The 22,759-nt window shown below is 39.6% G+C and overlaps 3 protein-coding genes across 4 annotated transcripts; 2 read left to right on the top strand and 1 right to left on the bottom strand.

Moving 5' to 3' along the window:
* Positions 1 to 1,535: 1,535 nt before the first annotated feature.
* LOC124117769 (synaptic vesicle 2-related protein-like) lies at positions 1,536 to 7,171 on the bottom strand. Its single transcript, XM_046479774.2, has 3 exons — positions 6,493 to 7,171; positions 5,192 to 5,473; positions 1,536 to 3,740 (listed from the first exon to the last, which is right to left on the bottom strand). The coding sequence occupies exons 1-3, from the start codon at positions 7,055 to 7,057 to the stop codon at positions 3,067 to 3,069; spliced, it is 1,521 nt and encodes a 506-aa protein (XP_046335730.2). The 5' UTR covers positions 7,058 to 7,171; the 3' UTR covers positions 1,536 to 3,066.
* Positions 7,172 to 7,250: 79 nt separating this feature from the next.
* LOC124117770 (biotin--protein ligase-like) lies at positions 7,251 to 16,448 on the top strand. 2 transcript variants are annotated; one of them, XM_046479775.2, is made up of 4 exons: positions 7,251 to 7,347; positions 9,852 to 10,055; positions 11,979 to 12,206; positions 13,032 to 16,448. In XM_046479775.2, the coding sequence occupies exons 2-4, from the start codon at positions 9,875 to 9,877 to the stop codon at positions 13,598 to 13,600; spliced, it is 978 nt and encodes a 325-aa protein (XP_046335731.2). In that variant the 5' UTR covers positions 7,251 to 7,347; positions 9,852 to 9,874; the 3' UTR covers positions 13,601 to 16,448. The 2 variants fall into 2 exon arrangements, with proteins under 2 accessions (XP_046335731.2, XP_046335732.2); XM_046479776.2 differs by lacking the exon at positions 7,251 to 7,347 and adding an exon at positions 9,553 to 9,684.
* Positions 16,449 to 19,760: 3,312 nt separating this feature from the next.
* On the top strand, positions 19,761 to 22,535 carry LOC124117785 (zinc finger protein Eos-like). Its single transcript, XM_046479797.2, has 3 exons — positions 19,761 to 19,899; positions 20,265 to 20,387; positions 20,557 to 22,535. The coding sequence occupies exons 2-3, from the start codon at positions 20,273 to 20,275 to the stop codon at positions 21,654 to 21,656; spliced, it is 1,215 nt and encodes a 404-aa protein (XP_046335753.1). The 5' UTR covers positions 19,761 to 19,899; positions 20,265 to 20,272; the 3' UTR covers positions 21,657 to 22,535.
* Positions 22,536 to 22,759: the final 224 nt, after the last annotated feature.

The following is a 22,759-nucleotide window of genomic DNA, read 5'->3' as shown; positions in this document are numbered from 1 at the left end:
TATTAAAAACTGATATTTTGAGATGAAATATGAAAGCATGGTCAACGATCTACGCCGTCCGGGCAAGATGAAACAATCAACTAGATCACACATTATTAAATCAGTCAGCTTTTATAATTACAATTAACTTGGAGTATTGGGGCCTACTCTGACCCCGATTAAATTAAAAAATGGGGTCATTTGACTTAATGTAAGTAGGGGCCAGGAGGACTGGTGTATGACGCCATGGTTTAAACAAGCTCTGGTATACTGGTCACAGTCTACTATTCCCCACAAAAGAAGTTAAAGAACACCCGATTTTTCTATATGACTATACCTGACTGTAGTTAATCTATCATGGTATGACGGATTAAATAACGTCATATTTAACAAGCGGATGTTCTTTATCTTCTTTTGAGCAGTATATATTTGATCAGGGACCAGTGCCATGCATGAAATGGCGGTCTGGTGTTATTTGGGGGGGGGGGGGGGGGGCCGCTGGCGAGTAATGCCCATAAGAGAATGCAAAACGAATGAATGAAATAAACGGCATCTATCAATTGTCAAGTAATTTTGATTACTTCAGGAATGATAATGGTGAGTGATGGCCATTCAGTTCTTTGCTCCCTAGAGTAAGGAGCGGTGGGGTAGCCTGGTGATCAAGCGTTCGTTCGTCACGCGGCCAGTGTACGATTCCCAACATGGGTGCAATGTGTGAAGCCCATTTCTGATGCCCCTGCCGTTATATTGTTGGAATATTAAAACCGGCATAAAATATCTCTCTCTCTCTCTCTCTCTCTCTCTCTCTCTCTCTCTCGCCTCGGGAAGATGGATCTCTCTATCGCTCTCTGCTGCCTCTATACCTAAGAATATAACTATATAGAAACACAAACATGTCCTGGAGTGTATACATAAATAAATCTATATATCTGTGTAAATAAACATGCATTGCAATACATTTACATAAAAGCGCGATATGTACTTACCAGAAACACCAATGAAAAATCTTTCCCAATAATTGACTTGACGTGCTGCAAAGATCTCTAACCAGAGAAGCTTTCTGAACATTGAATGTCCGGTATCTCCCTGTGAGCACATGTATGTACTAACCATGTATCGGACACCTACGTGCAATGTTATATTGACATTAGGACATTAGAACGCTCTGGGACAGTCAAAGAGACAGCTGTGGACATCGTAAGAGGGTGAAATGGTTTAAAGACGTTTAAACAGGTGAGGTGAAATGGGGTTTAACGTCGCGTCCAAGATTATTGCTCTTATATAGCGTGTGTGTGTGTGTGTGTGTGTGTGTGTGTGTGTGTGTGTGTGGATGCTTGTACTAGTCCGGACTGATGCCGATTTATAGTGCTAGCCCACTGAGATACCATGCCGCAGTTTAACATGAATACCCCACTCAGACACAGAATACTGACTCCGAGCCGACCAGTCCTTGTCTTAGCCCCTTAATGCCGAGCACCAGACATGTTAATAATAATTACCATCTTTTAACGTCTTTTGGTATGACGCGGCCGGTGATCGAACCCCGGGCCTTCCGCTCTCCGGGCAGACGCTCTACCACTAGTCCACGGAGGCGGTCTACGTTTGAACAGTATTTCTGTCATGTCAATACCAAACAAACAACAGAATTGTGCTGACAGACCAAGAATCAAGATGGGGCAAATCGTGAATTCCAACGTGGTCAATATCTATACAGATACATCCGATGTCCGTTGGTGTTGACTTTGGACACCATGACAACACAGCCACCTGTGTTGACTGTGGGCACAACCAGTTACTATTCTCGTACAACCAGTGGCGTTTCTTTCCACAGTCATGCATCAACAACTTCGTTCGTTTGTTGTTTAAAGCCGCACTCAGCAATATTACAGCTATATGACGGCGGTCTGTAAATAATTGAGTCTGGGCCAGACAGTCCAGTGACTGACATCATGAGCATCGATCCACGCAATTGGAATGCGATGACATGCGTCAACAAAGTCAGCGAGTCTGACCACCCGATCCCGTTAGTCGCCTCTTACCACAAAATAGGTATACATGATATACATCTGCAGTCCTGCACTCATTCAAGCGTGAAAAACTTATCAATAAAATATATGGAGATAAAATGCACCAATTCTGATAACACTAAAACCTTGAATTCGAAACTGATCCAACCGGTTACAAACTTCCAAGATATCCTGGTATATGACACAACTTCTCAAACCTGGATATGTAAATATCTTGAGGTACCTTAATCTTGAGATCCACACTATATCAACCTCTCCCTTTTGCAGTGTCTAAAACTTTAAGCATCCGAGCATACTGCATTCATGTGCGCTCAGCCTACAAGTGATACAAATCTTCATCTGCTCCGCAAAGACAGACACGGCGTGCACAGCATCCAAAATACTGTACTAACGGGGGAGCAATACCCTAGTTGAATTGCTCCTCGTGCTTCTCGTTTTTATTCACAGGCGGTTAAAATGAATACCCGAGTGCTGATTGACGAATTTGATGGTCCCGTTTGGTCATAACTGTAACCAGAACCGTATATACATGGACGCGTCCCAAACTTATGTCATGGCCCCATGGCCGCACACTGAAGACTGGTGTGTAAAGGTTCCATGGCAGTTTGTAGAGAACAGGTTTCAGACATAAACCTTGTTAGCAGACATACAGATGTTTCGTGTTCCAGACGCAATGCAGGATGTCTTGGTAGGGTTCCAGGTACAATACAGGAGTTCATTATACGGTTCCATGTTCGCAGCATATATTGCAGGCTGGCGTGATGTAGCTACAGTTCCTCTACACAATGCAAGCTGTTAGATACCTTAGTCTCGGCTGAATGAACCTTGGCTCAAAGAGTGAAACTTTAAGGGATTGATTTGAGCCTGCTGCACAGGCGCACTTTATACTGTCACGGAACGGTTTCGCGTGAACATAGGTTGTCCAGATCATACAGAATTCACACTGTCATCACGGGACTTCAGATCTGCATTCACACTGCAAGGCAATATTTGATTGTTGACACACGTATGCCCACAGCAAACGACAACACATACAAATAAATACACATACAAACTCCTCCTACACTGTGCTGGACACGTGACTGTCTGGCTGCTTCCCACAAGTTTTTCTGTCATTCAGCTCCTCCCCTGCAGTTTCCACACCCACAAAGAAGCAGAAGATGAACTGAAGCAGGAAGCAAGCGGTCCACGTGACCGGATATAGCCAGACAATATCAGACGACAATAACATGGCGCCGATAAAAGGAGTAATCAAGCCCGGGATTTCAATGACGATGTTAGCCCAAGCCATGGCAGTGCTCCGCACATCTGTGGGATATATTTCTGGGGTAAATGCATTCAGTATCGAGTATATAGGCACCATGAAGAAATAACATACAATAACAAGCGCGGCTTTGATACTTTCTAAGGGAACGAAAGCAAAGACAAGAAGCGACGCCCCGGTAAAGAACGAGAAGAATTTAAGACTGTTGATCCTTCCGAGCATGTGTCTTTCTATGACGATCATTGCAAGGGCAATTCCTGGTAGTTCACCTATAAAGATAGTGAACATGTTCATGTAGGAATTCACCCCCAGCGAGTTCATGTATTCTGGGAGGTAGATGGTGACTCCCCAGTAGCCGGTGGACTGGAAGAACCAGATGAGGCTCATGAACAGTGTTCTTCTGCGGAGCTCGGGAGAAAAAAGGTCTTGTATTCTTCCGCGAACGGTAGAAACTGGGCAGATTATTTCACCTGAAACAAACACCATGTGTCTTACCATAATAGCGTCAACATATCAAAGGATACATGTAGGTAGGTAGGTAGGTAGGTAGGTAGGTAGGTAGGTAGGTATATTACTCTGACTTCTACGGAGGCGTAGTGGGGCCACGGTGAAATTGTTTTTTGTCTAAGTATCTTCTACGTAGGACTGAGTTTCTCCTACGTAGGACTTACTGTCTCCCACGTAGGACTTACAATCTCCTACGTAGGACTTACTATCTCCTACGTAGGACTTAGTATCTCCTACGTAGGACTTTATATCTCCTACGTAGGACTTAGTATCTCCGTAGGACTTAGTACTGATATATAGCGTGTTCTATTCAAGCCTCATTGATTAAGTCCTACGTAGGAGATAGGAAGTCATACGTAGGAGATACTAAGTCCTGCGTAGGAGATAATAAGTTCTACGTAGGAGATACTTAGACAAAAAATTCAGCGTGGCCCTACTACGCTTCCATAGACTTCCACACCTCGTTCTTCACTAAAGAAAACGGAATTTCATTACAATATTGAGATTGAAGTGTTCAAAATAAATTAAATTCTTCTTCTTACTGTCTCCCACGTAGGAATTACTATCTCCTACGTAGGACTTACTATCTCTTACGTAGGACTTTATATCTCCTACGTAGGACTTAGTATCTCCTACGTAGGACTTTATATCTCCTACGTAGGACTTAGTATCTCCGTAGGACTTAGTACTGATATATAGTGTGTTCTATTCAAGCCTCATTGATTAAGTCCTACGTAGGAGATACTAAGTCCTACGTAGAAGATACTAAGTCCTGCGTAGGAGATAATAAGTTCTACGTAGGAGATACTTTGACAAAAAAATCACCGTGGCCCTACTACGCTTCCGTAGACTTCCACACCTCGTTCTTCACTAAAGAAAACGGAATTTCATTACAATATTGATATTGAAGTGTTCAAAATAAATAAAATTCTTCTCGTCGAGTTTTTGAAACACTCCGAGCATCTGTTTTATTTTATCTTCCTGTGGACAATACTTATTTACGCCTCTGAAAAAGGTTGTGTGCCATTTCATTTATTGCCTGGTGTTAACCTATGATTAGAAAACACATTGGGACTTTAGCTTTAGCATCTGATGGACGACGCTGTGATTGGTTGGATGAATGATCGTTCTGACGTGACCTGTAATGAGTGAGTGAGTGAGTTAAAATTTAACGTCACATCGGCATTATTTCAGCCATATAGCGACGAGACCAAGTTGATATATACACAATTGACCTGTAATGAGATGTCCTCAGGTCAAAGTGTAGCGGTAGCGAGCACTAAGATAGGACTTTAATGAGTTTAGTTTTGTGGTTTCCAAATCAGATACACTGTTCAGGATACTAGTATTTGAAAATAAAGAAAATTAGGGCTGAGTTTATTTCAATTATATGGAGATATGTCACATGCCTTACCTTCGGGTAATTCCGTTTTATTTTGTGTTGCTATATTCTTAAGAACCTTCATTGCTTTTTCCTTCTGGCCGCTTATCATGAGATAACGTGGTGATTCTGTTCGCACGATGAATCTCAGAATAAACACGATTATGGACGGAACTGCACATGCGCCGACAAACCACCTCCATCCAAAGCGAGGCAGGATGAGCCACGCAAAACCCCCCGCAGCCACAGCACCGAGAGCACCACAGAATGTAATGAACACCATGTAAGAGCCTCGGTTTCGTTTTGGAAGAAATTCTGCAATCAAAAACAAGAAAAGATGAAAGCAGAAGAAAAGCATATGATTACCATCATTTGTAATCACAGGCGGCGATTTGGTAGCCTTGTGGATAAAGCGTTCGCTCCACTCGCCGAAGCCCTGGGTTCGATTCCCCACATGGGTCCAATGTGTGAAGCCAATTCATGGTGTCCCCTGCCGTGATGTTGCTGGAATATTGCTAAAAGCGGCTAACATTAAATTCATTGTAATCACACAGTCCCCACAGGACGATTGAGATACACATTTATATAGTTATAACTCCACAACTAGACTATAAAAGTATCTCAATGTGTGGCTGTGATAAACTGGTCCCACAAACATAATGGTTTCAAAATATAACCTTTTACAAGAGTGTGCTTTCCCGGCACATTCAGCAATATCACGGCAGTTAACGCCACAAAGAAGGACCTCACACATTCGGATCTGATCTGCCGTATTGTGCGTGTCAATGATTAGTGTAGTCAAAAGAGATGGAGAATGCGTCTGGCCATATCCCGTGAAGATCTGAGTTAGAATAGGTCTTCAGCAACCCATGCTTGCCGTAAAAGGTGACTATGCTTGTCGGGGCTAACGGGATCGGGTGGTAAGGCTTGGTTGAAGCATGTCATCATATCCCAATTGCGTAGATCGATCGATCACTGGATTATCTAATCCAAACTCGATTATTTACAGACCGTTGTCATATAGCTGGAATATTGCGGAGTGCGGCGTTAAACACCAAACAAACAAAAAACATAACTGTGCATAGTTGCGTCCCCCAGGCATGCCAGGATCCGATGTTAGTGGGTTCGAATCCCAGATTGGCCTTGGTTATGATACCTAAGTTCCTCAGCTATTAGCTAATACCAGTGCCGGTGCTTTCAACAAAGTGATAAATCGCTAAGACCTGCATCATTTGCGCTTTCCTTTATTAAGCTAACACGGCGGCATAAGTGATATACTGTTCAAAGCGGCGTTCAACTCACTCACTCACTCACTATAACTATTACATACTGACCCAGCAGCAGGACAAAGTCCACGGACTCCAGTCCCCCAGTCCCGACAGAGACGAGGGATCGCAGTATCACCAGGAGGATGTAGGAAGGAGCAAATGCCGATGCCACCCCAAACACACAACACACTGATATTGACACGATGAAGGGAATCTGGCGTCCAATCCTGTCGCTCAGCACGCCAAAAACATAACCTCCGACAATACCACACACTCCACTGAAGAAAGGAAGCCAGGCAAAGTCATAGTGATTGAGATTCCATTCCTTCTTCACGGGTTCACTGAGGAAAACAAACACCAGAATTTCAGAACAAACGGCGAAATATCCACCGCCAGCGAGAATCAGCATCTTTATGTGGAAGAGTCCAAACTTAATTTGTGATAGGGCTTCATCAAGGTGGATGATCTTCTTGTCTTTGTCTTCGTGATCTTGCAGCAGACATGTTTCAGACTCTATCTCGTCTTCAGGAGTGAAGGGTTGCATCGGTTCTTTACTTTGTGAAGACGGTTCATCTGGAGATGTAGTCATCACTCCATTCGCCAAGCCAATATCAGAGTCCCCTGTCGTCATATTGATTATTAATTGACTTTTCACTCAAGGAAATATATTCCTGAATATGTATAAGGTAAACAGAAAAAAGGTTTGATAAGCGCATTTAATGCATGAGGGTTTAGATATCACACCAAATTCTACATGGAATGTTTATGGTTGCTCGAAATTGTGATTCTCGGTGGCATGACCCATCCTTTTAGAGCCTCATCATTGCCGAAGCTCTGACATTGAAACGTTGGTTCGCTCTGTCCGTGATGCTAACTCATAACAATATTCTCGATACAGTTGCCAGTGCAAACGAAATGCCGGTAGGTAGACCCGTCTTAATCCAATTGTTACATCTCTACAGGAACTATTTTCCCCGTGAGGCACTGAATTATCCATGCCGCATCTCACCGAGTGGATGTTATCCAGAGCAGTGTGCTAGTCACAAACACATTCAACATTGTTTAACAATGTAGGCGGTAGTTTGATTGTTACATACAATAGCGGATGGCCATGACTTCATCGTGGGTTCGAGCTGTGCTATTTCACACCGCATTGCAACTCAGATTGTCATGTTTACGTGAATGATAGACACCTGTGACCTGAAATTGGACATCGACATGTTAAACACATGGCATGGGAAATTGTAAAGTCTGACTTTTTGTGCGGAAATGGACCTATTCATTAATGTTGATTCATTAATTTTCAAGGTCGTGTTTAAAGTACTATTCCGTGTAGCAGCTGTAAGTATTAAAATGTTGTACTAATTTACCGTTTTTCCGAGGGAAATAGAATATGTTGACGGGTGTGGGGCTACCATATACACTGAAACCGCGCTAGTCCGGACCTGCTAAACCGATACTCCGATCAGTGTGTCTTTTGTTACAGAAAGTTTATAGTTCCTGCCGATTATATTGTGATTAATCGAAAGAAATAAGTTTTCCCCGATAATCCTTGAAAAATATAGTTTTGCTTCAGACTGTATATGCTGGTTTTGCAGCTGTAACTGAAAGAAGTATCTAATCATCGCCACACACACACACACACACACACACACCATTTCCCACCAATCCCTCCCCACCCACCCCCTAGGTTTGTGTGAGTTTGTTTTTACACCGATAGCAATATTCCAGTAACACGACGTGGTCTTATCATAGACGGATACAGGATTTCCTAAATGGCGGGGTACGGGTGGATGTGGGGGTGAGGTATGTGACATGATAATACACTCCATGTATTATTTTATTTAGAAAAAGGTATTTTTGTTTGTTTTCTTTTGGTCATTGGTCCGTATTATATTTTCAAAAGGTCGGAGGTCACCACAGGGTTATGTTCGTCTGTATAATAACGATAATATAATGTGCATATTTATATTTTAAATTTTAACAGTCCCATAACCATCTCATCCTACTGGCTACCCATTCACTGCTGGATAAACAGGCATATTTCTTGCAAAATCACTTGCCTAAAAAGACATCACATCTGTCTCAGAAGCTCTCCGGAATCAAGCTGTCGAACATTCATTGCACAATATCCAGGGCTGGGCGTTTACATTCATGATTTGCCATTGACAATGACAGAGCTCCAGATAAGTTGTGTATGTGTATAAAATACATTCCCAGTTAATTGTGAGTTGCTTGCGTACAACTAATCAGGAAATAAAAAAAAATTAAACAATAGTATGACAACACTGAGTTATCACCCAATGTTTGCGGGCTTGTATTTCTTTTCCGATCTTTATCTATTGATCGAATTATACAGGCATCACACATACGTGAACTCGCTTTGTTATTAGACATGTGTATCGCTGTTGTGAGTACACGCTTGGGACTGCACAGGAACAGATACAAATTAGAAGTAACCTGAAACAGCATTTTAAGAAAAAAAATCATTATAAAGAATTATTTATACAAATATCTAATGACTGGTGTAAATATACTCAATAGACTGGAACCAGTGGGGTTCAATATATATTGAATACCCACAGAAAGCTAACAATAGCCATTGATAAATTGTGACAAATACTCAGTAGCTGGGGAAAAAACAGGGAGCGCTGAAATGAAAAATTGATCTGAAAGGTATATTAATATTCTGTTCATTTACTCTACTTCCGATATGAGTTGCTCAACATGGTTAATTAAAGTGTGCATGTGGGTAAAGCTTTTACATCTTCGCCACGATAAGAGGCGTGTGAAAACTTTTCGACCGCTGAATGGTGAATGTTCGAGGGAATAATTCCGATTGTTTATCGTAGGTTATAGAACGAGCACTTATTTATTCCTGGCAAATGTATCGCATCATGATCATTGATGATATGTATTAATTCTGTTTGTAGATATATTATTCAACCAATCATAAAACGATTAAAATACATTTTTATAAGTTGAAATAATAGTATATATAAAATTATGTTAATGTGTAAATCATGGAGAATATGTTGTACCAAAATGGTACTTTTGTAAACATTACTACTACTATTGACGATGCTGCATATGTGACACATTCCTGTGTCGTTTTAGCAACGATTGATCCACAATTTCATAAAATCACGAATCGTACGAGTGATCGCCTCACTGAAGTCCATGAACATTTATCATGTTCAACACCTGCCATTCGATAATACTGTAGTGTAACGAAATATGCCACCGCGACTTCAAAATGTGAGTTTGTGCAATAACAATTAATGTCCAAACGTATTTATTGAACTAGAATTACAAAGCACGACTCGCGAGCCATGCTGAAGACATGGTGGTGGGGCTCCACACATGTGCTCCCAAACAGGGTCGATATAGAATTTCTCTTTAACGGTTTTGACATTGGTTTTCAGGTGGTGGCTTTGTGAGAGCGTGGATGGTGTATTTAGGGCTTCTTTCTCTGATGCAACTGCTGAGGATGTCTAAACGTAAGGTGTACGTGTATCATGGGGAAGGGGCTGAAGAGAAGTGTCGCATGGAGCTGTTTGCATCGCTGAAGGGGGCTGTTAAGGAGACATACACAGTTGCTTATATTGAACCTGCTGACATCATCAAGGGTAAGTTGCGTCATGGATAGCCTTGTATATATAACCAGGGGCCATAACATAATAGTGTATGGTCTATGATACAACCTATGTATAATTAGCAGTTTAGTTTATCAAGTTGATGGCATTGGAAAGATATAACAGAGAGCCTTGCTGCTTTTATTAATAAATAAACGTGTTAAATTTGAAATTATTTCTATTTGCAGTCTTTTTTAATTATTTTATTATATAGCCAACACTAAAACACATGCTTTGTTTACCATATGGTGAGGTTGAAGTGTCATAAAATCAGGAAATGAATATGTTCCTTTGTTACTGATTACTACGCTGTATTAAGCATTGAGGAAATGTAGTGAGGATATTCAGCGTTGACAGCAGCTGTTGTTCACATTTGGAACTGTTGACTAATAACTACACATCCAAGTGAGCTTCAGTGCAGGGAGTCCATATTTTTTAATTGATTTGCCCAAGGACAATAAATATGATAAAACCGCTTGCCTGATTGAGTTTGTTGTTGAACGAAACTCTACATTTAAAAAAGTGATTAAAAACTGATGACATGACATGTACCCATGCAAGTGATAGCCCATTTCTTCATGGCTGCTTAAAAGGTTGAACTCTTTCATACATTTTGGGAGAAGTGTCATGATTATCAGAATATCACAATGTTCATTTTGGAAAACAATTTCTCACAAGAGACATTTTGAATGAAAAGTTTTATTTTGCGATAAAAAATTATAATACAGGGTGATGTACAGCTTTGTATTTCCTGTCATGTTATTATGTTAGCATTTTTTTTTATACACATACATTAAGATTATTGTGTGTAATGATCTTTTAAAATAGTTTGAAAATATTGATCAGATGTTCACACGTCAATGATTTATTGTTGACTATGTGAAACACTGTATATATTTAAAATAACATTGATCAAAAGTGTAATATTTTGGTATATTACCGGTTAGTTTTTTACATATGGTACAGTTTGATGAGTCACTATTTTAGAAGAAAACAATCAACATTTGCAACATTAAGGCATCTTTTGGTCTGGCTATTTGAAAAATAAGATTTTGACATATAATGATCGATTGACAACAACTCTTACTATTCATACTTCCATGTCATGATGATGAGATCTGATTGGTCCATGTGATCTTGATAAAATACTGTGTATCCCGTCTTTGAGGGTAATAAATTTCTCAGCTGGGGAATAAATCTTATACCCCGCCACGAGCACGTCAGGCTACACATGGATTTCTGAGAGGCAGAATAAATCCCTTATACCCTGCTTAAAAGCAAAAAGCAGCACGCTTTTTCTGAGTCAGTGGAAGTCACGTGACATAGCGCAAGCTAAAGTCAGTTTAATCGAACAGCTGTTTTATGCGAACCGCGTTAGAAAATTTGCTTGTCCTGATCATTGGGTAATGGGATGTTTTAACCCATGACAAATGAACAGTGACCAAAGACATTTCTTATCATTTAAGCGTCTTTGCATATTGAGGACAGGTTTGTTTATAGAATCCAGTTTGACACATTCTCCTGTTAATTGTATATATTTTGCATGCCCACATTAAAAAAATTCATTTAAACTTCTTTGCATATTAAGGACAGGTTCGTTTGTAAATATGCAGTTTGACACATCATCCTGTTAATTGTATTTTTTTCTCACAAATAATGTGGAAAATAAAGACAATTTATGACGGATCCTGGGGTCTTTCAGGTTATATGCAATGGTATTTGAATCTAGGGACCCCCAAAACTTGACATTTTGAACTTTGACATTATATGGTTATGACCAGGACCCCTTGACCTTGATTCTTAATTTCACTCATTTACAGTGTGATTTATGAGAATCAAATATATACTTTGGGTATTTAAACAAGAAATTTACTGAACAAGTTGCACCACTTTTAATTTGTCCTTTACCTTGGACAGGTCACTGGGTCAAGGACGCTGCACTGCTTGCTGTTGGTGGAGGATATGACCTTGGTCTCATCCGTGCACTGGGGGATCGTGGGATACAGATTATCCGAAACTATGTCCTCCAAGGAGGGTCCTACCTCGGGTTGTGTTCAGGGGGCTACTTCGCCTGTGACTTTATTGAATTCGACAAAGGTGGACCCTTAGATGTTTGTGGAGAAAGACATCTGAAATTTTTCCCAGGTATTTGAACTTTTGTATATTATATTTAATATTCACAATTAATGAGTGAGTGTTCTTTTATGACTGATGCTGTGGTTCATGGGAAGTGTTTGTTGGAAGCTGAATTCAAGTTTCTGACTGCTGGGATATGGCTGCAATATTGGTAAAAGCAACACTAAACAAGTAATCATTACGCACTCACTAACTCAACAAATCAGCATATAACCTTAGTTGTTTGATCACCCAGTGGGGATTCTGGGTTCTAAAGGGTACCCACAATATTGCTGGTCGTAGTGGTGGATCGGGTGGTCAGGCTCGGTGACGTGGTTAATAGTGTGTCCTCTTACCCTGACGACATGGATCGTTGTTCACAATATCAACCACTGGATATTTTTTTATTCAAGTCAGTATGTGATGTTACATATTTTCACATTAAGGGACATGACATGTAATATACTTAGAAGGTGTAGGTTACATACATATACAGCAGACAGCGCATTTGAGTTTCCTAGTCATGATACAGGTGGACAACAATGTTAACGAGTGGTGAAATTAGAAGGCTACATTTGCCATGCTTTTTTGAGATGGTAAATATCCTGTATTAGGAATAAGCATTGTATATAGGGAGCTTTGGCGTGTTTGTTCCTAATGATGATATTTGGCACCCCAAAACACACATGCGTGATAACTTCTTTATTACATGTCATTCTATTTTGTACTGGCTACCGTCATATGTCTGGAATATTGCCGAGTGCAGCATTAAACAACAAATAAACAAAACTTTGTCATCATGTTGTACATAACCATTGCAACACTCTCCCTTTAAATAATTCTCTCTCTTTTTAGGTCTCTGTGAAGGTCCCGTGTTTCCAAACTTCAAATACAACTCCTTCCAAGGTGCAGTTGCAGTGCCCACAGAATTCTGGGACTCAAATCTGCAAAAGGTTGTGAAATTTCATTCCTACTTCAACGGAGGGGGGCATTTTCAGCCATACAACCATGCCAAGGCCGTCATGAAGGATCACCTCGAAAACCAACTCTCTGGACATACACTGGAAACCATTCCCAGGGCAGCCATTGACCATCAGACAGACTTGGGATCACCCTCATGGGGAGAGAACTCTTTGCATACCAGTGACTTAGTTCCAAATTTTGATATTCTAGCCAAATATTCATCAGTGGAAGGAGCTCCCGCTTCAATTGTGAAAACAACATTTGGCAGAGGTGTGGCTGTTTTGACAGGGATCCATATAGAGTGCAGGGACGATCATTTTCCTTTAGACGACCCTTTTGTTGCAGCTATGATAGATGATTTAAAGAAAAGCGAGAAAACTAGACAACAATGTTTTGAGTCCCTGCTACATCATCTAAGATTAGATTGTGATAAAAAAAACTTATTTAATAAGTTGAAATGAAAGTGAAAACTTCTTTGCTAAAAATCCATAATATTTTTGTTTGGCTTTCATGCAGCTTGTTTTGCAGAGTTGTGACCCTTAGTCGTACCAGTATTGGCTGATCATAGCCTCCATTCCCTGATTCAACCAATTTGTGATCCTTGGTGTGATGGTGGTAAACTGCATTACTTTCCCCCTGATATGACTTGAGATAACTGACATATCAGTCAAAGCATCTCCCACCCACCCTCCTCCTCCCTCCCTGTCAGCAGTTGTTGATGCTAGATAAGCATACAATGGCATTTACTTTCTAGACTTATCAAACGTAATTATTCAAGGTGTTTGATAATTTTGTAAACAGAGAAGTGAATTTGATAATTCAGTAACTTGTCACGAGCTGAGCACTTTGATCCATAGTGTTCACATTTTGACATTTTTCATATCTATATTTTTAACAAATCATAATTGAAAAGTATGTATTATGAGTTTTATTATAGGTTTGTTATGATATTTCTTCTAGTTATAGGCAATGGACTGTGAAAATGCAGGTATTCAGTGTATTTCTATTGGTAATTGTAAACTGGTGTCAATGCAAATTGCTTTCAAATGTTTGTTTAGAGTATGAGGTGGTGGGGTAGTCTAGTGGTTAAGTATTCACTCGTCACACCAAAGACCTGGGTTTGATTCCCCACATGTGTAAAATGTGTGAAGCCCATTTCCAGTGTCCCCTCTCATAATATTGCTGGAATACTGCTAAAAGCGGCGTAAAATCACTCAGTTTATCGTTAAGGGTATTGGCCAATCCCCATTTTTAACCCTTGAGTTTTTATTTTAACAGCTCTGGCTATACCTCCTAATACATGTAATGTTTCCTTTCCAATGTGAAAGGATTATCAGTGTTGGCCCACTGATAATCATAACTTAATACATCCTCATAACTTTTTATAATTTAATACATCTGAAGTGAGGTAGTGATCACTGGGGTACTTTCTGACGACAGGACAAATCAGAGCCCAGGATCCTGCTTATAATTTCATCTTGAAAAAAACCCTGGAATCCTTTGGGGGAAAAAAAGATTAGTTCCAGAATAAATCTAGAAAAAATGTTTGTCCACAAATTGTTTGCTGACATGCTGGATATCCTGAAAGAAATGAGTTGTGAAAAACAAATTAGATTGCACAGGTTTTGAAGCAATGACCCAAAACATATCCTGTCTCCAGGCAAAACCCAAAGACTCACAGAATATAATGTTGTGACCCATAAGGTTTTGCTGGAATGAAATCCAAAATTCTCGCTCAAACTTTTGTGGTATTGATGCATGTACATGTATCATTAAACTTGGTATAAACCTCAAGTATGGGTCCCTGCTTGTGAAAAGGTTTTGATCAAATTACATCTAAGGCCAAGGTCATTGTTGCTGTTACACTTATACCTATACAGTCCTGAGACTTGGTAATAGTTGGTAATTGTCGTCTTGGTTAAGGTCAAGGTGTGGAAGTAATGTTTGTGGACTGCAAATACAGGGTGATATTTTAAGACTTTAGAATACTTAGGGAAATACCAGTGAAGGATCTGCTTCTGTTTTTGCAAGTACTTGCAAACACCTCACGTTTGATTTAGAGAGGCTGGTATCCTGAATATGTTTCCTGAAATCATTTTCAGATGATGTAAGCTATAGGTATGGAAATTGTTATAATTAGAATATTTATGATATCCAGTACTGTTACAGTAAATACCAGGGTTGTTGTGTTTCTTTTAAATACAAAAATGGATACAACTACTGTACAAATAATCAGTGATAATGTTAAGGTTCCCCTTGACAAAGTTTGAGCTTCAGATCATGACATGATGTATTAATACAAAACAAGATATGTATGTAGAATATCTAGAAAATGTCTTACCTTGTGAAAATGAAATACTCTATTGTGACAGTACATAGATGACTTTTGATCCATAACTAATTTGTATAGAAGTAATGTAATTTTTGTAAAAAAATTTATTATTTCCCATGTACATGTACAAATACAGCCATAAGTGTCATATACATCGCAGAGTATTAATACCACCATGAGAATTTTCATGTAGATCAGTGGGTATTCGTACCAACATACCAACAGTGTTTATAAACACATACTTGGATATTAGAATCTTGGTCGTTTCTCTTTTTGAGAGGTAATATTAATAACACTTATTTAACTGGACATTTGAAGATATTTAAGTATTATACATAATGTAATTGAATTTAAGTACTGAGAATACGAAAACTACACTAAAATACCGAACAAATCAGATAGGAGAAATATCCTCATCTTTTGAGTATGGAAAGAAGACTTGTAATATAAGGGTAACGCTATTTGTCAGGGCATTATGATTTGCAGAAGCCCGAGGTCTTCCATTAACGTCCCGACGAAGGAGGGCAGTTGAAAAGTCAGAGGGCTTCTGCAAATGATAATGCCCTGAAAAAAAGCGTTGCCATTATTATAGCTAAAATGGATGGAATTTGTTATCAAATAAAAAGAAACAACAATATCGACCATCTGTCCGTTTTAGATATAATTTCTGATAACATGCGGGCGGTTTAATGATAATTCTATTCATTTTAGCTATAATGTATAATATCACTATCATAAACTGACTTTTTAATGTAAACATACAAATCATATTAGGGAAGCACATTCCAGCTGTTTCCTGCAGAATAGTTGCACATGATGAACAAATGTGGTTTTGTTAAACTGGTTCGCTCTCTGTATGTTTCTAGGTTTGTCAGCACTATACCCATGGACTTCATGATGAACATTTAAGACCTGCATCGCTTCAGGCTTTTCAGGGGGCACAGGTGGCCCAGTCATCTAAGGCGCAGTTATTCGCTGTGCAGAGTTGCGTCCCTTGGGCGCACCAGAAACTTATGATTAAGGTTTCGAATCCCGGTTCGCCCTGATTATGTTTCTAGGTTTGTCAGCACCTTACCCGTGCTCATGGGTTTCACCGAAGTGGTAAAAGTCTGAGACCTGCATCACTTCGGTCTCTCCTCCCACATCAAGCTGACACGCCGCGATATAACTGTAATAGTGTTAAAAGCGGTGTTAAGCCCAACTCACTCACTCACTCACTCACTCACTCAGGCTTTTCAACCACATCAAGCTGAGATGCTGTGATATAAATACTGGGTTAAAACAAATTAATCTTCATGACGACGGGTATTACGGCCATCCAGATTAGTGCTGTGAATAATGAGAGAGATGTTTTATGAAAAAACTATTCACCAATCTGACATAAGAATAACAATAATCTGATTTTATGCTCCAAATTGTGTTAAAGTAAGTTAGAATGTGATCAGGGTCCATTTGCACTAAACAGTCTCAGTTGTTCGACAATTGTAACTCGCATACTTTAACATAGACTTTTGATAGTCAAAACACTAAGAATGCTTTGTGCAAGTGGACCAGGTCATTGATAAAACTGACAGCTCAAGGGAAACAGAAAAACATAAATAGTTATTTCACAAATACATTACTCAATATAATTTGATCGAAAAGATCTAGATTTATGGATTAATTTTTGCAAAAAGATCTAGATTGTCTAAATGAATGACTTTCAATAACCCAGAAGGAATTACTTTTTAAGTCGACTGAACTCTTCTAATTATACCCTGTTCTGTTTAAAAATGTATTGTTTCACAAATGTTTGTTTCTTTAATATCTTACAATGAGATGTCAAGAAATTGGTAGAAAAATAAACGGGTCTGGCATTAAAAGGATTTGATCTTGCCATGAGTGACAATTTTTAATTGTTGTCATTTTGTTCAGTTTGTGTGTGAATATGATGTAGTTTTTAAAATATTGAGTGGTTTGAATGTGTAATAGATGTGTGTTGTGACATTCCAGGATTTCTGACATTTTTTTGTTGTTAATATGTATTCATATATATTTTTTGTTATTAGAACATATCTCCAACCGAAATATAACTGTGATTTTACACATATATTTCACATGCTATTGAATGTTTTGATTTGATGTTAAGACCAATGGAACTTACTTTGTGTTCTTGGATTGTTGTCACTGCTATTAAAATGTCTACCACATCACACAAAGTCTGTTGTTATCTGGGTGGGAGCACAATTCAGGATAAAATTAACTGTATGAGCCAGTTTGAAGTTGATGGTACATCACGGTTGTCAGCTATAGCGCAGCCTGTCAATAAACAAATGTAGACCAGACAAACCAGTGGCTGAAAGCATGTACATATGGACAAATCTCTTCCAGGTTGACACACTGTCATAACTAATTTGAAAATATTACAATATAATTAAAAATAACTTTTACGAATGTAACGTATGGTCAAGAGAAACCGTCCTCCAAATTGTTTCCATTAGCAAAAACAATTCATTTAACCAAAATAATGCTTTTAACGGGACAATGAAGTTGCTGGCGTAATTTGAGGACAATTAACAATTAAAAGTGTCAAATCTTAAGAATTTACCAGGTTTTAATTTGGTATCACGTCTGTTCCCAGCAGGACTGGTAAGCGTTATTCGATCTCATGTAAACTGAATGCAGTCATTTACGAGTATCAAAGAGATCAAAACGAATTCTAACTCTATTTTTATTTCACTAAAGTTCTGTTTATGTTAAAATGTTGATTGGTGATATTTCGCCTATATTAAGTAAACAAACTCGAGATAATTGATATTTACAGAGAATAATAGCACTGATAAGTGTAGGGAGCTTTTGGAGATATTACATTTATGGCACCGGTTATTCAGGGGAATCTCCCTCGCTGGCAATGGTATATTAAGAGCAATCTTACCCGGATAGAGTCGGGGAGATATTACTGGTGTCAAGGGTATTATCAAGGAAGTGTATGCGTATATTCACGTGCATAAAGAAGATCGCCAACGTAGAGGTGTGTGTGTACCGTCAGTGGCAAACATCTGTATATTTGCAGGTGTCACATGGGGCCTTCGTACTCACTCACCCACTCCTACTGGGATACTGTCGTCCCAGTCGTCTGAGGCGCTGCAGTTCGATGTTCAGATTTCAATCTTTTGGTGAGCCAGAAACCTATGGTCATAGGTTCGAATCCCATACAGATTCGACCCTATTATTTTTCTCGGTTTGCCAGTACCATAAAAGTGTTCGGTGCTTTCACCGATTGATAAAGGCCTGCCTCATTTCCGGCTATCCTACATTATGTTGACATGCCGTGAAATAACTGAAATGCTTTTCGAAATGGAGCGAACTGAGAAAACTCACTCATTTCTACATCAGCCATCTGTCAATTATAGGGAGGATCCCTTGACGAACCATTATTTCGACGTATGTCTTGTTTTGACTCACACGAAGGAAAAGTGCTTTCATCTTCCCCCTTTTTCTCCACAATAGGTTAACTGTTCTCAGGGCCGAATCCAGATTTTGGTTTGTCGGAATTGGTTATAGTGACCAAAACATTTGAGAGAACGTACGCAACAACCTAACTTAATGTTCTGACTAATTTTTTAGGCAGTTGTTGTTATGGTTAAACGAATACATGTGGCAATATGTTTGTTTGATGTTAATGCCACACTCAGACAATTCAGTGATTGACATAATGAGCACTGACACACGCAATTGGGATACGATGACATGCGCAAAAACCAAGTCAACTATAGCTTGACAACTAACCAATTCAGTCGCTACATACGACCAGCACAGGGGACCTACTCTTACCCCATTCTCATTAAAATCAGAAGTTAGTTCTCGCTTCCGCTAAACAAAGATCTGAGGACATCCCATTAGGGGTCACGTCAGAACAAACTTTCATCCGACCAATCAGAGCGTCGCTTACCAGATCATGAAAGTGACAGTCGGCATGTGACTTCTAATCATGCAGCCTCGAAAAGTACCGGTATGTGTTTTCACATAATCGGATGTTTTGTTTTTCGACTGAGTGCTGGAGATATTTACCTGACAATCATATATTATGTAAATGTGTGCCCTTTTAACAAAACACACCTGGAAGCAATGAGAAATATCGTTTGCACAAAACCTTTCAAATCCAATAAGAAACAGTGGTTCACTCATTCAAACAAGCAATACTAAACACCTATTTATGAAAAAGAGAATATTTCAGTAAAGAGAGCTCCGCTGAAGGGCTATCGCTGTGAGGAGATTGAACCTTTACAAAATATGAGAGTGACGTCCCCTTGATAGCAAGACCCAACTTCCGGGATTCAGATGGAGAGCATACGATTAAGTTATAGAATGTCGACTGTTGTGTCATTGTATTAACAATAACGGCACCATAGTTTGATGAAAGAAAACCAACATCGTCTTCTGGTTAAGGTTGGTTACAAGATCATACAAATATTGTGGTTGTGACGAAAGAAAATGGAATTTCTACTCAGTTTGTCAGTTCTGAAAATACATCATGATTTTTGGGCGAGATCTAACTTTTGCTAGTGGTTTACTTACACTATATAGGAGCGTTGGTATGGCATAAAACATTTAGCAATATCATGTTCATCATAAAGGCATCTAATTTGACAACATGTACCTGGTTGCAACAACCATGTATCAATCATTACAGAGACCATAATTTGTTTTACGGTTTCTGATTATAATCACACATGAACAAATGTCGAAGTGTTTATTTTGATAGATAAGTCAAATTGTAATATTAATCATTTAAGTATTTTGGGTTTTTTTAGACTCAATCATGGAACTGAAGGCTGAACAGATTGATGGAGGGAATGACCGCCTGAGATGCACTACTTGTGGCAAGCACCTGTCTTCCCCAGCCAGCCTCCTTGAACATCAGCGCACACACACAGGTTGGCCTCTATGTTAATGTTTAATCGAGTACCCTTTTTTCGAACAGCCATATCGGCAGTGGCGCTTTATGATGAGAGGTGCTAGAATGTCGTTAATGACAGCATTACAGCAAACTAAATCACTGCATAATAAGCATGGGTCATAAATGTTGTGTGTTATCATCTTCAGGTGAACGTCCTCATGGCTGCAATGTGTGCAATAAGCGATTCACACAGAGAGCTCACCTGATCATCCACAAACGAACTCACACAGGTGAGAAACCATATGCCTGTCACATCTGCAACAAACGCTTCGCCCAGTCATCTCACCTCAATGGCCACAAACGCATACACACAGGAGAAAAACCCTACTCCTGTAACATCTGCAAGATGGGCTTCTGCCGAAAACAACGTCTTGAACAACACATTCAACAGCACATGTTGGAGGAGGGTGGAACATGGTCAACAACAGAACTGACCATGGGCACCGGAGTGGTAGAACCTGAGTTGGTTCGGGACTTGGTTGTGGATGGAGGGGATCAGACAGAGTTGTCTCCCTTACCCTCATCAACGCGGAGAAGGAAACCAGCATTTGTACGGAAGATGGAACCTGAACTTGATATTCAGACGATGATCAAGACAGAAGTGGAAGATCTGGAGACAGATACAGACAGTCTCATCGCAAGTCAATCAGACAAGTGGTTGGAAGGTAAGATTCCTCTTCATCCTGTCTCCAAAAGTCCTCTGTCGGATGGAGGCAACCAGCCAGTATTCCCATCATCCCAAAGATACAGCATCATCCCTAAAACTGATCAGAACGACTCTGTTGAAATCGCATCTGAACATAAGATTGTGAAAGGTGCTGACGATACTGATAACGTGAGTGTCACAAGCGACAGTAATCACTCCAGCTCTGACATCGGAATTCCTACACAAGCATTGCGACAGTCCCTTCTTGGACATTCCCCGTCCCGACATCTAGGGTCAAGGTCGTATGGGTCAAGGTTATCCTCGGGCTTCAACTCTAGTCATGTTCAGAGTCAGATTCGGACAAACAATCGGATCTCTCTGGTGGACTTCTCGTCGGAAGATTTGATACGTCACATGATGTCGCGGGATGATATATTCCGCTGTGACTTCTGTTGTGTGATATTCCAGGATGCGGCAATGTACCACCTTCATCGCAGCATGCACGACAAGATGGACTGCCGCTGTTGCAATATCTGTGGAAAACTGTTGAAGGACAAATATGACTTTACTGCACACTTTCTGAGTGAACACAAACTCTAATAGCTTCACAGTTCTCTTAAGATTATCACTGCTTTGTATTTCTGTGCTCTGTTTAACATGTACAAGCATGATGGAGTATCCATGACATCTGCAGGGATTTATCTACTCCTAGTCAGAGGCCAATATTGGCCCAAAATCTCCAGCAAATGTCTGTGAAATTTCCAAAATTAGCATTCACCATTTCCCAGTTCATGCTAATGCAGTAAAACTAATTTTATGGCTTTGTAGGGTTGATTGTATTTCACTGAAATTATCAGGACCAATGAAGAGGAAGAGGCTTTTTAATGCTTAGATTTGCATTGTTGCATTGAATACAGTATGAAAGTACATTGTTGAAATACCTCAGAATTAGAAAGAAATATAACAATAAAATAAATCCCTATTTGCCCAAATGATCACTTTTTCCCAATTTGCCTGACAAGGGCACTTAATTTAGAACCCTAGATAAATCCCTGCACCTGACCTGTTTAGTCATGAAGTGAGTGTTCAAATATTCCAGTTTTCTGAAATTTGATGAAAGTGTGCATTTATTACTTTTATACCATGTTTATACAGACACAGAGTTAGATATGGCAAATAGTCAGCTAGTCCAGAGAGTTGTAGTTAACTTAAATTACATTAACCACTGAGGTTGAAAGAGATTTTATTTATGATGTTCTGCAGGTTGGGAAAGCTCAAAGTTTCAATTTTATTTTGAAAAGGATTTCTTGTAAAATTTCCTTTCTATCTATGTCTTATATTTCGATTAATTTCGGCGCCGTTATTCGCTGTGCAGAGTTGCGTCTCTGGACATGCCAGAAACCTATGATTGTGGGTTCGAATCCCGGTTCGCCCCGATTATGTTTCTAGGTTTGTCAGCACCATACCCGTGCTCGTGGGTTTCACAGAAGTGGTAAACGTCTGAGACCTGCATCACTTCGGGCTTTCCTCCCACATTAAGCTGACACGCCGTGATGTAACTGGAATAATGTTAAAAGCGCCGTTAAACCCAACTCACTCACTCACTCACTCACTCACTCACTCACTCGATTAATTTCAGGTGAAACCATTGTGTTTTCTCCAAAGAAGATCCATATTCATTGATAACAATGAATAAGTAATTG

Source organism: Haliotis rufescens, unplaced genomic scaffold, assembly GCF_023055435.1.
Source record: "Haliotis rufescens isolate VD_foot unplaced genomic scaffold, xgHalRufe1.0.p SCAF_6, whole genome shotgun sequence".
Lineage (NCBI taxonomy): Eukaryota > Metazoa > Mollusca > Gastropoda > Lepetellida > Haliotidae > Haliotis > Haliotis rufescens.
The sequence above is the reverse complement of the archived record's forward strand: the minus strand, read 5'-3'. Positions and strand labels throughout refer to the sequence as shown.

Bases quoted from the DNA above. Each gene is read 5' to 3' on its own strand.
- LOC124117785 (XM_046479797.2), top strand. From the start codon at position 20,273: ATGGAACTGAAGGCTGAACAGATTGATGGAGGGAATGACCGCCTGAGA. The intron at 20,388-20,556 runs GTTGGCCTCTAT...TATCATCTTCAG, and splicing joins ACATCAGCGCACACACACAG to GTGAACGTCCTCATGGCTGC.
- LOC124117769 (XM_046479774.2), bottom strand. From the start codon at position 7,057: ATGACGACAGGGGACTCTGATATTGGCTTGGCGAATGGAGTGATGACT. The intron at 5,474-6,492 runs GTCAGTATGTAA...TTTTGATTGCAG, and splicing joins GGACTTTGTCCTGCTGCTGG to AATTTCTTCCAAAACGAAAC. The intron at 3,741-5,191 runs GTAAGGCATGTG...TGTTTGTTTCAG, and splicing joins TAAAACGGAATTACCCGAAG to GTGAAATAATCTGCCCAGTT.
- LOC124117770 (XM_046479775.2), top strand. From the start codon at position 9,875: ATGGTGTATTTAGGGCTTCTTTCTCTGATGCAACTGCTGAGGATGTCT. The intron at 10,056-11,978 runs GTAAGTTGCGTC...TACCTTGGACAG, and splicing joins ACCTGCTGACATCATCAAGG to GTCACTGGGTCAAGGACGCT. The intron at 12,207-13,031 runs GTATTTGAACTT...CTCTCTTTTTAG, and splicing joins ACATCTGAAATTTTTCCCAG to GTCTCTGTGAAGGTCCCGTG.